The sequence below is a fragment of the Lemur catta genome, chromosome 9 (genome assembly GCF_020740605.2).
Source record: "Lemur catta isolate mLemCat1 chromosome 9, mLemCat1.pri, whole genome shotgun sequence".
Classification (NCBI taxonomy): Eukaryota; Metazoa; Chordata; class Mammalia; order Primates; family Lemuridae; genus Lemur; species Lemur catta.
Window position 1 is genome coordinate 42,188,913 of NC_059136.1, and position 16,447 is coordinate 42,205,359.

The window sequence follows — 16,447 nt, forward strand, 5'->3', positions numbered from 1 at the left end:
TCTTAGAGGTGATCAAGAGCATCATAAACACTTTTGGTTACAGACCTGGATGCTGGAGGGAAGGGGCAGCTTGGAGACATACAGACTGAGTTCTAAGGAGTGCATTCTACATTCCAGAGCTATCAAATTGAAATACTGACTGTGGAATTCGGGGTGGTTCCCTTCTAGTAGAGCTTGAAAGATGAAAATTGGTTGACTCTTTGGCAGTTCTGTTAAGAATGGCAGGCAAATCTCCATTGTCAAAGCTCTGCTCTGGGCCTGAAGTTCTTTCTAGAATGTTCTAGAATCTATGAGAAACTAGAAAAAAAAAATCTGTGGGGACTGTCTTCTCAGAGGGGATTAAATATAACCCTCTCATGTTCCATGAGTTTGGCGTGGTGGAGAGCTACAGACAGGACAGAGGATTTGGAACATGTGTCAAAGCTGTTTTAATTTAAGTTTTCCAGAGGTGTCAAGAGCCTTTGCTCCCATGCTGCAGCCAGACTTGTGAGAAGTAGGTGGGCCCCGATAAGTCACATGCCGAAGCATCTAAAAGGTCATGGATAGATTAAAGCCTTGTCTTCTCAGTGTGCAGGCTTCTCAGATGAATAGATCCAGTTGGTTTCAGAAAGCTACAGCATCTCTTTCTTAAAAGGTAGTATGGCCTAGTGTTTCAGGGCTCTGGGGGCAGAATGAGTTTTAGTGGAGTTCAAATTGCACTGTGCCACTCAAGTACTGTACGACACTGTACACCTCAGGTGGCCTCTCCAAGTCTGTTTCCTCATCTGTTGAATGAGAACGCTACCACCGCCTACACAAAGTTAGTCTGGAGGATGAAGGTTGCTGATGCGTGAGAAGCACTTAGCACGGCGCCTGATGGTCTTTGAAAGCAAGGAAGATTGCTCACCATTGGGGTGGCATAAGTGACTTCCTAAAAATGTTACAAATAGAAGATCCTTCTAGTTTTCCATTAATATGTATTTGGAGACTTTCTCTTGCTGGGCATCTGGCATTGTACTAGAACATAGTAGCTGTTTGTTGCTTTTATTTTTCTTCCTAAGGGTTTAAATGTTAAAAGGCAAGATTTATAACCCTTGTGTTATGTTGGGTTATGTTTTATCTCTCTTCATTCCAATTTGTATTAAGAGCTGGGGATGGGATGGGGGTGGGTCATCTGGATCTGTGATCCCAGGAGGTGATAATTTGAATTTTACCAGATCTGAGTCACTCTGGGTTATATTTCTTTATTCCAAAATCTTATGGCATCCTTTACAGGATCACATATTTGCCCTCTTAGAGAATATTTGTATGCTGGATTGTGCAAAGGAATAAATATATTAAACCTTCAGAGTTTTATGTCATCTCATAAATTCCAAAATTGACAATAAAGGTCTCTACTAGCCTCCATAGTTTATGATTCTAAGGTTTGAATTTTTTAAAAAAAACTTTTAAATATTGATCAAAAAATTTTACTTGATGGGGGGAAGGAAACAAATCTTAGGGTCAGGGAGGAATGTTGGTTAAAAAATATTTTCTACCTAGACATTTCTGTGCTTTCAGTTGCTAGCTTTCAGTTCTGACTAACTACATTGTTTACAACTTATTTTCAGTGTTGTTTTTCAGTCTGGGTGGTCATTGAGACTGAAATTTTTCTTTCTCATCTCTTGTTGCCAGTATTGTTTTGTCAGTAACATCCAAGGCCACCAGTGGAGACAGAATGAGGGCTGGTGATTATGTGCTCAAGACAGGAGATATATTAGAGAGTTGGACAATGACATTTTGTAAAAGAGACATAAAACTGTATATTTCACTTATTTATACCACCCCCCCCCCGGGAAGAGTTTGAAGCAATCTAGGATTTTTTTTCTTTTAAAAGAATATATCTTTTTCATAAGGACTATGTAAATAGTATTTTTTTTAAATCATAATTACATTCTTTGTCTTGCTGTTCTGGCTAAAAGACTTAAAACGATAATTGAGATGATACATTTTCAACCTTCTAGTGCTCGGAAGATGATATAGCTAAATCATAGTCTAGCAAAAAGACTATATAAAGAAGCATTAAATAATTTTAACTCAAGTTTAAAAATCTCAAAAGTGAGGTTTCCTCCTGATTTCTAGAAGAGTTTTTCCTACATTTTCTTTTAGAATTTTTATGGTTTCATGTCTTACATTTAAATATTTTATTCACCTTGAATTAATTTTTGTATATGATGGGAGATAGGGGTCTTGTTTCATTCTTCTGCATGTGGCTCTCCAGTTTTCCCAGCACCATCTATTGAATAAGGCTTCCTTTTCCCAGTGTATGGTGTGTTGAAGATCAGTTAGTTGTAGGTAGATGGTTTTATTTCTGGGTTCTCTATTCTGTTCCGTTGGCCCATCTCTACTTTTATACCAGTACCATGCTGTTTTGGTTACTATAGCCTTGTAGTATAATTTGAAGTCTGGTAATGTGATGCCTCAAGATTTGTTCTTTTTGGCCAAAGATTGCTTTGGCTATTCAGGCTCTCTCCCCATTAAATTGTTAAAAACTAATGAAATAGATGTCTGCATGTTATCTTCAGCATCTGTGTTAAGATTTTAATTTGGATATTGCCTGCTAAAATTATATTTTAATTTTATATTTAATAATGCAAATATTAATACTTTTTCTCCCTTCTCGTAGGAATGGAAGATGTCACATGTGATAGAACTGAGTTCTTAAGCAATTACCTGACTAATGTGGATGATATTACTTTAGTGCCTGGAACTCTAGGAAGAATTCGGTCCAAATTTAGCAATAATGCTAAATGTAAGTTGATTCTTAAAATATTGAGTTATTAGAGTGATAATACAGTGGAGTTGGTAAGGACTTGTTTTCTAAAGCTGAAATATTTGGGTAAAAATTCTAGATCTGCTACTGCTTAGTCATTTAAATGCTAAGCCTTAGTTTTTTCACCTGAAAAATGGAGATGATAACTAACAGTAGCTATCTCATAGGGCTGTTGTGGAAATCAATCTGCATATATTGCTCAGAGTGGATCCTGGCACATAGTAGCACTATATAAATATTTGCTCTTGTTTTTATCTTGTGGAAATTGCACTTAATTTTAAGCATGTTTATAACCATAAACTTCTGTTTATAAGAGAAGAATTTATCAACAAGAAGTTTAAGCTGGTGCTTTAGCTGAAACTAGAGGGTCTATGACAAGGTTGGCAGAACCACATTTGGACCCTGGGGGTTCCTAGGAACCTTGTGGAAGGAGAGTCTTCCCCTTTGTGAAAGTGATTAACAGAACCTGGGAGGAAAAAATATTCAGCCCTTGGGAAGTGGCAGCTATTCTGAAAGATTAGAAATAAAATTAACAGGAATAATCTTTTCACTTGCATTTTACATGTACTGATAAGAACTTTAATTTGTGGACTAAGGATTTTAGGGGCTCCCCACCTAGCTTTTGAGAAGTCTATAGTTTTATTGGGGACATGCTGTATTTTGAAAAAAAAGTTCTTTAGAGTTTTTAGCCTTGGGAATAAGAAACCATCGACACTAACCTCAAAGCTTTGGAAAATTAAGTTTTTCCCAAGTTATGTTCCTGAGTCAACACAAATGGGAACTGTTCCAAGGTCAGCTCCAGGCAACGTTGTGAAATAAACAGAATGTGGGTGTTTCTGCTTTCTCTTCTCTATGCCTCTCCTATCCTCTGTGTCCTCTTTCCCTGCCCACTTGAGATAGGCCGGCCCTCACCATAGACTGGATGCAGTTATCATGGCACCTCTCAAATTTAGTGTTTGCATTTTAGGGGTATACAAGAAAGATTTTTGTCTATTTTGAAAGGTATTTATGACATCAGTAAATGTAATAGGGAGATTCCTTTAAGGGGAAGAAAAACTTTCCTAAGGCCCATGAAATAATAACTACCAATAACGAAATGTTTTGTACTTTGCAATGTGATTTCATTTTGCGGGAGACAATAGAGTGGGGCGGTGAGGGGCACAGGTGTCTGGGTTTAAATCCCAGCTCTGCCAGGGACTCCCTGTGTGATGTTGGATAAGCTACTTAAACACTCTATATTTCAGCTTCCTCACCTGTAAAATAAGGATTGTTGGGAAGACTAAATGAGAGATTGTGTAGATATAACTTAGATCAATACTAACACAAAGTCAAAGCTATATAAATACTAGCCATGACGGTGTCTTGGTCACATCACTATTTCAGTTATATATATATTTATATGTACACACATGCAATCTTATTTAACCCTTTTAATAGCCATGTGTGATAACTATTATTATTCACTTTGTAGACAGTAAAAATCAAGACTCAAAGAGGGGTAAAATAATTGGCTTGGAGGATGACAGTAAGTGGCAGAGCTGGGATTTGAACCCAGATTTGCTGATTCTGAACCACACCCCTTTCCTCACACCAAGTGGGGACTGTTAGCATGAACTAAAGGACTAAGTTCTGCAGAACTGAAGAGCTGGTGTCCAAAAAATGGACTCAGGCATTTGCTATTTTATAATCCTCTGGAATTTATCTGAGTACATGCCATTTATTTCTCTTCATTATCAAAGAACATGAACTTTGGTCCCTCGGAGGGCTATGGTTTATGAGGCCATAGAGTGTAGAGGCTCAAGGCACGGCTCACTCAATCAGTTTGGTCCCAGTGTGCCAGCTCCTCCACCTTCCGAACACCACTGGCTTGGTGAGGATTTGGACAGCATTTACCTCCCAGGGTTGTGAATAACCAGAGAGAAAGTGCCTGCCAAGCTCTTATAGGGAGACAGGTGCATGGTAGGGATTCAATTTGGGTTAACCATCACTGCTACCATTATTACTCATTCACTTTCCAGTAAAAGGTGTAATTAAAATTTAAGCCCAATGGAATCCCCGTTTTAGCTTTGGATTTCAAGCTTTAGAACTAAGATTCTGAAAATAGTCTTTGGAGTGTGTCTATTCATACCCTAAGAGGCACTCTTATTCATGCATTTTTAACAAATGTGAACAAATATTTATTAACATGTTATTAACAAATGTTTGCTGAGGGCCTACAATGCACCAGGCCCCAGGGATACAGCTGCACATGACAGCCACGGGGCCTGCTCCGCTGGCGTTCGTATCCCGGGAAGGACTGCGTCGTGACAGATGGTATCTCTTCTGAACACTGCTCTCCTTTTCTACTGATTCTGTAATGACATACTGAAGCACATTTTTTGAAAACAAAACAAAATCCAAACAACCTACAATCTCTTCTTTCTCCCTACACTTCCCTAAAAGGGGACCCTCAGATAATATAATCCTGTCCACCATTTATCCACAGCCATCATTTACATAGTTTTGCTTTTAGCTAGTTCAGAGTATTGACGAAAATATCCTTTAACACTGCTCATGAAAATAAAAGAGGTCCACACACGTGTGTGTTTATGGCTGGAGAGGAGTGGTTACCTATATAATTAGACCCATGATATTACCAAGGAAACAGAACTCCGTTTAAAAAAATAACTCAATGGATTAGAAGATTCGTCTTAAAGTGGATGATGACCTGTTTCAAAGACCTGCAGATAAATAGGAAGTTACATTAAAAGCCCCAAATGCCCAGTTTAGCTCCTGAGGTTAAATTGCAAATAAACTAAGTCTCCAGAGGAACCATTAGGGGGAACTTGAAGAAGCAGTTAACCCAGCAGTATCCTGGTGCTATGGAAGGAAACATTCCCTTTGGAAGACAAGACCTGAATCTAGTGGGGAAGTTTAATACAAGATTTGTTCCACTTGTTTAATTGCATTTCAATTACTGAAATGCTAAATACCTACACACAATTACAAACAAAACACTACAGTGATAGTCCTTCTGGGGGGTGGTGAAAGAAAGAATTGAGTATCTTGCTGCAAAAATGATTTCTCTCAGTGATTATTGTTCTCTCTTTTGAAATCTTTCTCCTTCTCTCTTTGAACAGATGACCCTAAAGCCATTATTGCTAATCTCACGGTAAGTGTTGCAAGGCACCAGGCCTCTGCCCCCACCAGGCCTCTGGGCTCCCCTCCTGTGTTTGCCTCCCCTGTGGGGCAGCAGGAACATTTTCCTCACTGCCCTCCCATCCCGTGTGTGTTTGTTTCCTTAAGAGCTTTCAAAACTTCTGGCCTGTGGTCAGCTGCAGGCTCCCTAATGGTCTTGGCAATGATACAAACTGAGAATATTTGATCCTCCCATTAGAACTGAAAAGTATTCATTCATGATTAAACAAATCTTTACTTTCTCTGAACCAGAGCTGCCTACCACCCTGTTTCATTGTTCCTGGATGCAGGGTAGAGACCTGAAAAGCACAAAAGAATATAATCAGAAAGGTCTGAACCTGTGTGCTCCTTCCTACCTTCCCACCCCCACCCTTCACTAGAAGCAGTAGGGAAAGCCCTTGGAGTTTGACTTGCTCTTAGTGATGGTCTCATTAAGTTAGGAATGTATCTTAAAATTCCTAACTCTCCTCTGATGGCCTGGCATTTCATCTCCACAGTTATCTAATCCCCTTTGAACTTAATTGTTTGAAACATGTATTTGATAGGGAGCAACAAATTCCGTTTATTCACTAGTCAACCTTTTGCTTGGCTTAAAACCTCCTTCAACTTACTAGAGAGAGAATATCTAAGACTTTTTCTAGAAGGCATTCCATCTAAAGTCTTAATTTCCATTTCTGCTTCAGTGTAAAAAACCAGATCAGCACTTTAAACCTTACATGAAACAGCACCTTCCCAAACGCTTGCACTATGCCAACAACAGAAGAATCGAGGATATCCATTTATTGGTGGACCGCAGGTGGCATGTTGCAAGGTAACTAGGGGATGGGCTGTCCCTGTTCCTCATCTTCACAACCACTCCTTTGGCAACTGGAAATGCTTTAAGGTCCTTAGTTATCATTAAAAGAAATCTCAGCTGGAAATCTTGCTGTTTCCAAAGATTTTGTGGGCTAGATAAACAATTAGTGCTGAGACAATATATCTCTGTGTTCTGGGTCTTAGTATCTCAATGTCTCTTTGTAGTCTCTCAGTGCATCTGTGTGTGTGTGTGTGTGTGTGTGTGTGTGTGTCTGTATCACTTTCATTTTTTGAATTTATATTCTAACCTCTATTCTTATTATTTGAGTAAATCAAATGTATAACTGGGACCTTGCCCTAGCATGCTGGGCTAATTTGGTCTCAGTTGATGAGACTTCGCCTGTACCAGTGTTTACAGAAGACTTCAGAAAATGTTGTTCATCTTAAAACCTCTGTTATTGTGAACATGTTTTATGTCACTTTAAATATTTCCGATGTTTGCCTTCTTTTGAACTACAAAAGACTCCCCAATATTGAAGAGACTATCCCTTCCTTTTTAATCTGATGTAGGACATGTCCAGAAACTTGAACCACTTCCAAACAGTTAATTATTAAAGTTTTATCCATTTTCATACAGACCTTGAAGTAGCCCTTTCCCACTCTCTCTTCCTCCAATTTTCTCCTTAAGAAAAGTTTTGTGAATCAGTCTGTAGCAATAATTGAACAACTGCTACATGCATTCTGCTAGGTATTCTTAGTTTACAAGGCAGAGAAAATAACCAGAAAAATGTTGGTTCTCTAGGAACTTGTATCAATATAGAACACATGAAAATACATAAATATACCCTGATTTTATAAGTGGGTAGAGTTAAATATGTGGGATTATGAAGAGAGATGTATGAAGAACAGAAATTATTGGAATCATTTAGAATAGATATGGGGAATACTCAAGGAAAAGCTATAGAGATCCAATTAGTTGGCTGAGTATGTTCTCTGTAGTGCTGCCTTTTATGTACGGGGCAGCTTGGAAAAGTTGGTGGGTTCATGGGAAGGAAACAGGAGAGTTGAGTAGAAGTTAAGTGAAAGACGAAGACAGTTGATCAAATTAGTGTGGACCAAAGCCAGGCATGTTGATTAAGCAGTAAATCTTTTGATTTTAACTCTTGCATTGTCAAGGTATTATATGCAAATATCTTATTTTCCCAAGCCCTAGGTACTTTTCCTAAGAGTGGAGACCCCTATGTTAGATTTCTTTGTTCTCCCTAAGCACTTTACTTCAGTGCTATGTACCTTGTAAGTATTTAGGAAATATTTGTATTAAATAAACACAAAAGATTTTTTGGAAAAGGGCCATGTCATACTTAGCAAAAGATATCTTCCTGTTGCAAAAAGAAAGGTCAAATGGTCTTGATGTCTAGACAGCAATGTTTCCATTTTCTATTTCTAAATAGAGATCTTGTCTAGGTGATGTCAGGCTTTTTTTTTTTTTTAATAGATCCCTATTACTGTTAAGTTGACCACTCAATTATACTCTAGTTGTATGACAATGATGGATAAATTTGCATGCAAGCATTTTTATAGAATAGAGATTTCCATTCATTGATGAAACAGAACATATTGAAGAAAGTGCCTCCCTAGGCATTGAACCTAGGGAGGGGTCTATAGACGTGAACCGGACACACATGGTCCTAGAGTTGAGATTCTTACAGTCTCAGAGCTAGTGAAGCACACAGGCAGAGCACCGCCTGTGAAAAGTGCCCTGCTCGGTGTAAGCACAGGTTTGATGAGGCCACCACGACTTCTGTTCACAGACCCTGATTTATCCTGGGTGATTAACAAAGCAAAGGCACTTGGAGAAATGAACAGTATCATCTTTCATCACCTTAGGAATGATGCAATTAGAGACAGGCTTTCGAAAACCTCTTCTTAGAGATTCTTTGTACCCTGAAATTAGCATTTTATCAGAGTGAATTTGTGAGAAATCCTGACCGATCATAAAATCATTTCAATGTAGGAAACCTTTGGATGTTTACAAGAAACCATCAGGAAAATGTTTTTTCCAGGGAGACCATGGATTTGATAACAAGGTCAACAGCATGCAGGTATGATAGCAGAACAGGGAATTGAAATTGTATTTTAGTGACTCTTAGAAGGGGTGGGGAACGGTGGTGTGCATGAAGTTGCACAGTATTCATAAATAGAGGGAGGGGTGCTACCAAACAATGTTTAATTGTTTTTGTTTGTTTTCTTCCTTTTGGAAGACTGTTTTTGTAGGTTATGGCCCAACATTTAAGTACAAGACTAAAGTACCTCCATTTGAAAACATTGAACTTTACAATGTTATGTGTGGTAAGTCACTTGTGTAATCAAAACCAATGAAACAATGTTTAGTTAATATGTGAACTTCCTCAATGTCCGAGAAAGAAGTGAGGTGTCCATCTTCTGGGATCACCTTTTCTCCCCACAAGAAAAATGTTGTAACTTGCCCATTGGTTCCAAAGGCAGAGTATCAAACCCTTCTAAGGCGTCTTTGTCTTCCTTCAACAGTTGGCTAATGGGGAATTTTCATAGTGTTGCTGTTGGCAGTCTCTGGCTGATCCAATATAGCATTACAGCCTGACACCATTGGTCAGAGACCTGCTGGAGCAAGAGTTCTACACAGAGCCCTCTCCCACCTCCATCTCTTGTGTTGCAGCCCAGTTAAAATTTTGCCAGCTTGCATCCTGGCCAGCTATTTATGTGCACCTAATTATTTTTCTTCTTTGAGCTTCTAGTTGCTGAATGAGGACAACTTTTCCTATTTAGTAAGGGAGTGCCAGTCTGGTGGTTAGAGGGGGAGCCTGCAAGTCGGGTCTCCTGGGTTCTTTTCCCATCTTGGCTGCTAGCTCTCCCGTGTCCTGCCTCTGAGCTTAGGCAAGGCACTGTGTGCCCACTTGGCAACCATTCACTTGCTATGAAATCAGCCTGTTCATCTCACAGTGGCATTTCAGGGCACACGGCCAAAGCTTCCTCTTGTCCCCACACTTCTGTGGAGTGCCTTAGAGGGCAGACGTGGTTATTCATTGATTATAAGTCTCGTTTTCAAAATTTGAGATTAAAAAGTCCCAGAGAAGTGCAGAAAGATAGTGATACTGACACTGATAGTCCTTGGGTTGTAACTATCATAGACATAGGCAATGGCTAGCTTAGGCCCTATTCCTTCACTCTCTCTTTGTGAGAATGTCTCTCTCTATTCATGGTGGAGCAATGAACATGGCTATTTCAGAAACCTGTGGCAAGACATGGTCAGGCCAGAATGGTTCAGGAGGTAAGAAGGGGGTGCCTGCCAGCTAAATTTGGTTTTATCCAATTCTGATTTATGTTCAGAGTTTTCAGACTCTTAGAAGGTGAAAAGTTTTTATTCTTACCATATCTCATCAAAAAACATTTAAGAAGCACCTGCCTCTTTTTCGTTCTTTTCATCAGATCTCCTGGGATTGAAACCAGCTCCTAATAATGGGACCCATGGAAGTTTGAATCATCTCCTGCGTACTAATACTTTCAGGCCAACCATGCCAGAGGAAGTTGCCAGACCCAGTTATCCAGGGATTATGTACCTTCAGTCTGATTTTGACCTGGGCTGCACCTGTGATGATAAGGTAGAGCCAAAGGTAGAAATAATCTTTATGTTTATCATGGAGGACCATGGTGGGTGTGTAACAGGACTGTCCAATAGAACTTTCTGTGATGGTAGAAATGGTTGATAGTGGTGCTGTCCAAAATGGTAGCCACTGGCTGGTGTGACTGAGGAAGTAAAATTTTAATTTAATTACTTTAAATGTAAAGAGCCATATATGGCTTGTGATTACCATATTGGACAGCTCAGGTATAGAGAAGGAAGGGGAAAAAGTAAGTTCATGATGCTATTCTGTGGAGTCACAATTCCCAACCAAAAACTTTTTCTGTTTTTTTCAACGTGGATTATATGTATATCAGTCATGGTCTCAACAGGAAACAGGTGAGCCATGAAGAAGAGGTTTTGAAAGAGAGTTTAAAGAAATTGTTCCAGTCATGCTTAATGAGAGCACTATTTACAAAGACTGGGAAGGATGAATGGAAGTCAGTAAGGAATGATGAAGTACCCTGTGTTTATCAGGGTACCCTCCAAGGCCTGTAGGGTGAGGGAAGGGAGCAAGTTGCCAGAGCATGGAGAGAGAGCTCAGGAGGAAGGAACTATTGTATTTGGTAGATGAGTGCAGCTCATCCACCGCAACCCAGCAGGAAAAGAGTTAGGGGAGTTATCCCTCATCTCTCTCCCCTCTACTTCCTTGCAGATGTCACTCATTGGTAGAACCCATCAGGAAGCCACAGGGCAAGTTTACTGTTGGATGTGGTCCCTAGAGGTCAGCCTCCAAGGACACAAAGCAGGGTAGAGCAGAGACCAACATGAATGTGGTGGTGGTCCCATACACCATGTTTGGACAGTTTTTGAATAACAAACAAACTATAAGTATTAAGCAATAATTTACTTATTGAATTTTATATTGATCAAAGACCTTCATAGCTGCCAACCAGTGTTTCTATAGGAGGAATTCCCAAGACAAGGAAATGTGGTATTTTTGCATGTGTTGTTTTATTATGGATAAATCTGTGATTTTTCTATTAGGCCTCAGAAAAATGGAACATCATTCTCCTACTGCCTTAACTCCTCCCTCTACAATTTGTTACCTTCCAGAATTTCTAGGGGCCTAGGAGCCACAGTTTGGGAGGCTTGCCACTGGAGGAGTTCAGATTGCTCTTCTTCCCCACTCCTGTATTTTTTTCTCCTTCCTGCTTTTGCTCCTGACAAGAACTAAGGAGACTAATAAATATAGGGCAAGTAATGCTCAGACCTTAGCTGGGGGAATTGAGTTGCCAAAGACAACAGGCAGTAGTCTTGGGAAGTAGATCCCAAATATAATTTTGGAGGAATCCATTTGTTGTACTGTATCTTGTTTTCTGAATTACTTTTCTTTGGAAGAACAAGAAATCTTTTGGATATTTTGTCTTAAATCATTTTAGAGAAATTCTGGATTGTCTTTATTTTTTCTATGGGTTTCTCCAAAAGACTGCCTTCCTTTTATTAAAAAAAAAATTCCAGACATATTGAAAAGGTATAGAGAGTAATAAAAATGAATACCTCAGTACATACATCATAGGAAAGAAAACATTACAGATTCAGTGGAAGCTTCCTGTATCCAACTCCATCCTATTTGCTTCCTACCAGAGGTAACTATTATCCTAAATACAGTGTGCATAATTCCTATGCATGTCTCTGTACTTTTATACTCCATATGTATGTATCCCTTAAATAATATATTAAGTAATCTTTAGTTTGGTTTCCTAAAATAACCTATAGTATAGTTTTGCATATTATAAATTTTTATGTAAATGCTATTATACTATATGCATCCTACAATTATCCTGTTCATGTTATTGAGGTTTATGCATATTAATACATGAAGTTTTAGCTCACTCACTTTTACTGCTAATATAGTAATGATATTTAATTGTATAAATATACCATAATGATTTTATTCATTTTCCTATTTGAGAACATTGGGTAATTTCCAAATGTTGCACTTACAAACAATGCTGCAGCAGATGTTACTGCAAATGTCCTCTTGTGCTCATATGCTAGAGTGTCTCTAGGATATGTAGTGAAGGGTGGAGTTGCTGAGCCATTACTTTTCCGAATTGCTGAGTCCTTGCTTTTTAGCTTTGGAAAAAGTGATTTCATAAATTGGTTTGAGAATCACTTTAGTGTACCTAAGGATTAACATGAAATATTGAGGCACTATTCTAATTATTTACATATATGTGCCCAAATAATCATCATTACCAACATGGTAAATTAGTTCCACAGAAAAGGGAAAAAAACAGAGTTATGGAGAGATTAAAGAAGGTGCTTATAGACATAGAACTACCAGCAAGTGGAGCCTAGAATGTCAATTTGAGATACCATAGTAATTCCTCAAAAGAATTTATGCTACTGATAGAGTTTAGGATCCTCTTTTGAATTTAGCAGAGTGCTAAGTAGAGAAAAGGGTACAGGAAAGAAAGAGCATTTCTGATTTGGTTTCTTTTTTCCTTTACTGGTTTTCACAAATGAAGAACAAATTGGATGAACTCAACAAACGCCTTCATACAAAAGGGTCTACAGAAGGTAAGGGGTTGATGGAAAAAACAATCAGATAAATTTTTTCTAGTTTTCAAAAATTGAAGTGAGTTCTTATTTACTTTATAGTGTAAGCCCAATATTTTTTTAAATTCAAATTTGTATTGCAACGTGATTTTTACATCTATCTGGCAAAGGGTATTTGTTTATTCTATGTGTTCTAGATGTCAGTTGTGTAATAGAAACATTCCATTAGCTTTTTTTTTTCCTCAATAGCTTTTAAGCCCTCTGAGAAATGGACAATCCATTGTGCACTTGGTAGGTCATAAGTTAAGGTGCTGTGGGCCCTCTTCTAAAGGGTAGTCATAGTTATAATAATAGCAGCTGGTACCTATATGAAGCTCACCTTCCTGGAAAGTCGATGTGTATATTGTGATGGGGGGAGATACTCAGAAGGAATCAAATCAGAACTCCATTTCCACATAAAGGATCATCTTGAGCCCTAACTCTTATTTTATGTACAATGACAATAAGCATGTATTAGTGAACTTTTGCAAGTTTGCAAAAAAAAAAAAAAAGAATCTCAATGATTGGTATCAAGAGAGATGCATTTCTTGCTCACATTTCAGTATGCTGACTGAAGGCCAAGGAGGCTCTGCCCCATGTGTACTCTTTTTTAAAAAAATTTGTGTAAATTTATGGGGTACAAGTGCAATTATTTTACATGTGTAGTTACCATAGTGGCCAAGTCACAGCTTTCAGGATATCATCATCCAAATTATATACTTTGTACCCATTGAATAATTTCTCATACCCACTCTCCTCCCACTGCTTATCCTTCCAAATCTCCTTTGTCTATCTTTCCACTCTCTCACTATTGTGGAATCCAGGCTGAAGGAGGAACCCCTATTGGGGACATGCCCTGCTCATGGCAGAGGGAGCAGAGGAACCACAGAACTTTGTACTGGGTCTCAATGTTTCTGCTTTTATGAGGCCACTTCCACTCACAGTTCACTGGCCCAAGCTGTGCACATGACACTTCCTATAATGGTGCAGGGAAGTCTATTTTTTCCACAAGGACTCTATCTTGCAAGTCAAATGGCAATGAGCAGAGGCAGTAAACACAATAATACAATCTCCCACACAAGTTCTTGCTTCTGATTTTGAAAATCCAGAAAATTAGAAGAAAATAGAAGGGGAGGGAAAAGTTCCTAGACAGGTTACTGTGGTAGATGGGATAGAATGTTCAACAGCAAGGAAATCATTGAAAGTATATTTAAAAAGCGATAGAACCCAAGCACAGCATCCTCGAGTCATGCAGTAGAGATGCACATGGCCAAATTCTTCTGAGAGCGTCACCCGAGTTATTAGCTTACATATGGTTCTGTTTATCATATGTACTGTTTCCAATCTGATTAAGTAGAGTTGAGGAAACCAGTAGGACATTTTATTTGCTTGACTTATTTTTCCCGTTTATAAAGATCTTCATCTGCCTCCTTCTTCCTCTTCCACATCACCACCACTCCCTTCTCCCTTTGATCATAGAACACACAGACTTGTAGGCATGTCATTGGAGGAACCTAGCTTTGAAGATAGGCCTTTATTAGCAGAAGGTACACAAATCCTTCACAAACTCTACAAGTGTTTTTGAATGTTCAACACCTAACCTCCAGTGGACTATAGTGTCACTATAATTAGAAAAATTGAAATGTTGCCGGAGTCAAGGGGTGCAGAATCTCATGATTCAAGTTTTTCAAATAATCCATAACCAAGGCAGAGGAAAACTAATCAGATGCTTCTCAAGGTCATGAAGTTGTTAATTATGATAACTTTAACTGTCATTGGACTCCCATGTTTTCGTTGATTCAAACTCTGGCTGTTCATGGTACTAACACATTTCTGTCTGAGAAAAAAAAATTCCTACATTTGGTTTGTTGGTGGCAGAGTGCTCATGTGACAAAACCAGTCCCACAAACTCAGCATAAGTGGTAATCTCAAACTTCCAAACGTAAGAGTAAGAGGTATCTTCTTGGTGAATCACTAACTCTGAAGGCTAGGAGGCTGGTTAAATGATGTCACATCTCTGTAGCTCAGAGTTGAATGTAGGTGTCTTATTCATATCACTGAAGTGTCTTTTTACACCACCAAAGCTTAAAGTCTATGTGTTTTCATGGAAATGGACCCTCATGGATTTATTCAGCAAGCATCTGTTGAGTGCCTACCCTAGCACGGCACTGGTTTGTCTGAGACAACTGTGCCATTGTTTGCACCTGAACCCATGGTTCCAAAATGGTGGCATAAAATATGAGGGGAGAATCATAGTAGTATATGCCCTTGGTCTGCCCGTGGCCCAGTGGGACCAGATTTTAATGATGCAAGAGAGACTTGAAAAGTATAACATGAAATAAAAATAATTATTTATCATTATCTTACTATGTACAAAGCATTTCCTTGTTTAGATTCTGGAATATGTATCAGCCTAATACTTTCTCTCCTGCCCCTCTCTCCGTGTCTCTTTATCTCTTGGTCCCTGTCTTCTTATGGGCTCTATTTCAGTTGTTTCATTAGCTGCAAAGCAATGTTTTCTTGGTTGGAGTTCTCTCAGGGCTTTATGATATTTCTTGCATCATAAATTCAGTCTCCCATTTAAAATATTTAATGTCTGCTTCACTCGAGTAGAACCTTGTGAATGTGGATCACTTTGTGTGTTACGTTCAGAGTAATTATATCACCTTTCTGGATCCTTTTAAATACATAGTGAGGCTTTTAAAACAGTTTGTAAACCTAAAGTTCTATACAATTTTAAAGTTTTATTACATTTATTATTAGTTTTTTTAAACACAGGTGTAAGTAGTTGATATTTTTCAGCATGTCTTATGCTATACACACTTCACTTGTAACATTCATATGTCCGTGTTTTAGTGTCATATGCTATAAAATCAATCATACATCTATACAAAATACATGTATAAAAGCTACATAAAATACATGTTTCATTCCCTGGTGAAACAACCAGGTTAAAAAAATGAGAACTATATTAAATCTTGGACAATATTTTTCTATAAATATTTAAACTGTTGTAGAATCAAGCCCTTTATTAAAATGAAGAGGAAGAAAAATATAATCTTGAAAAGCAGTGATCTAAACTACTTGCTAAAGCTTTAATATTTTTAGATATGTGGTAGATTGTGGATCTTAATTGCATGATTGTTGTTATTTCTGGATCACACGAACCTTACATCTTGGCAGACTTACCATGGAATGAAAATTCATTTCCTTGTGACTTCAGATTAATGGTGAATGAATGAAAGAAAAGAAAAAATTTAAATCTCTCATAGCAAGCAATGATGGCACTATAGCCAAGTATAATTTTCACTGTAATAATAATTGCACCATTTATTTTAACCTTAGTGCTTTCTCTATTTACACTGAAATAAAAATGTTTTATATTTTCTTAGGTTAGTACTCACTATCATCTTTGTGAAAAAAGGAATTTAAAATAATTTTAACACCTAAGTGTGTTTGGTCTCTTATCATACACAATGAGA

The 16,447-nt window shown here is 38.2% G+C and overlaps 1 protein-coding gene across 5 annotated transcripts in view; it reads left to right on the plus strand.

Annotated features, from left to right (window-relative positions):
- The window catches only part of ENPP2 (ectonucleotide pyrophosphatase/phosphodiesterase 2), a 76,939-nt gene that overhangs the window by 42,565 nt on the left and 17,927 nt on the right, over nucleotides 1-16,447 (plus strand). For 3 of the 5 annotated variants that reach the window (XM_045561764.1, XM_045561760.1, XM_045561762.1), the window contains 7 exons: nucleotides 2,645-2,770; nucleotides 5,911-5,942; nucleotides 6,652-6,779; nucleotides 8,778-8,865; nucleotides 9,025-9,112; nucleotides 10,229-10,413; nucleotides 12,896-12,947. In XM_045561764.1, the coding sequence (XP_045417720.1) occupies nucleotides 2,645-2,770; nucleotides 5,911-5,942; nucleotides 6,652-6,779; nucleotides 8,778-8,865; nucleotides 9,025-9,112; nucleotides 10,229-10,413; nucleotides 12,896-12,947 (699 nt within the window). The remainder of the gene's footprint in view (nucleotides 1-2,644; nucleotides 2,771-5,910; nucleotides 5,943-6,651; nucleotides 6,780-8,777; nucleotides 8,866-9,024; nucleotides 9,113-10,228; nucleotides 10,414-12,895; nucleotides 12,948-16,447) is intronic. The other 2 variants (XM_045561761.1, XM_045561763.1) reach the window with 1 other exon arrangement.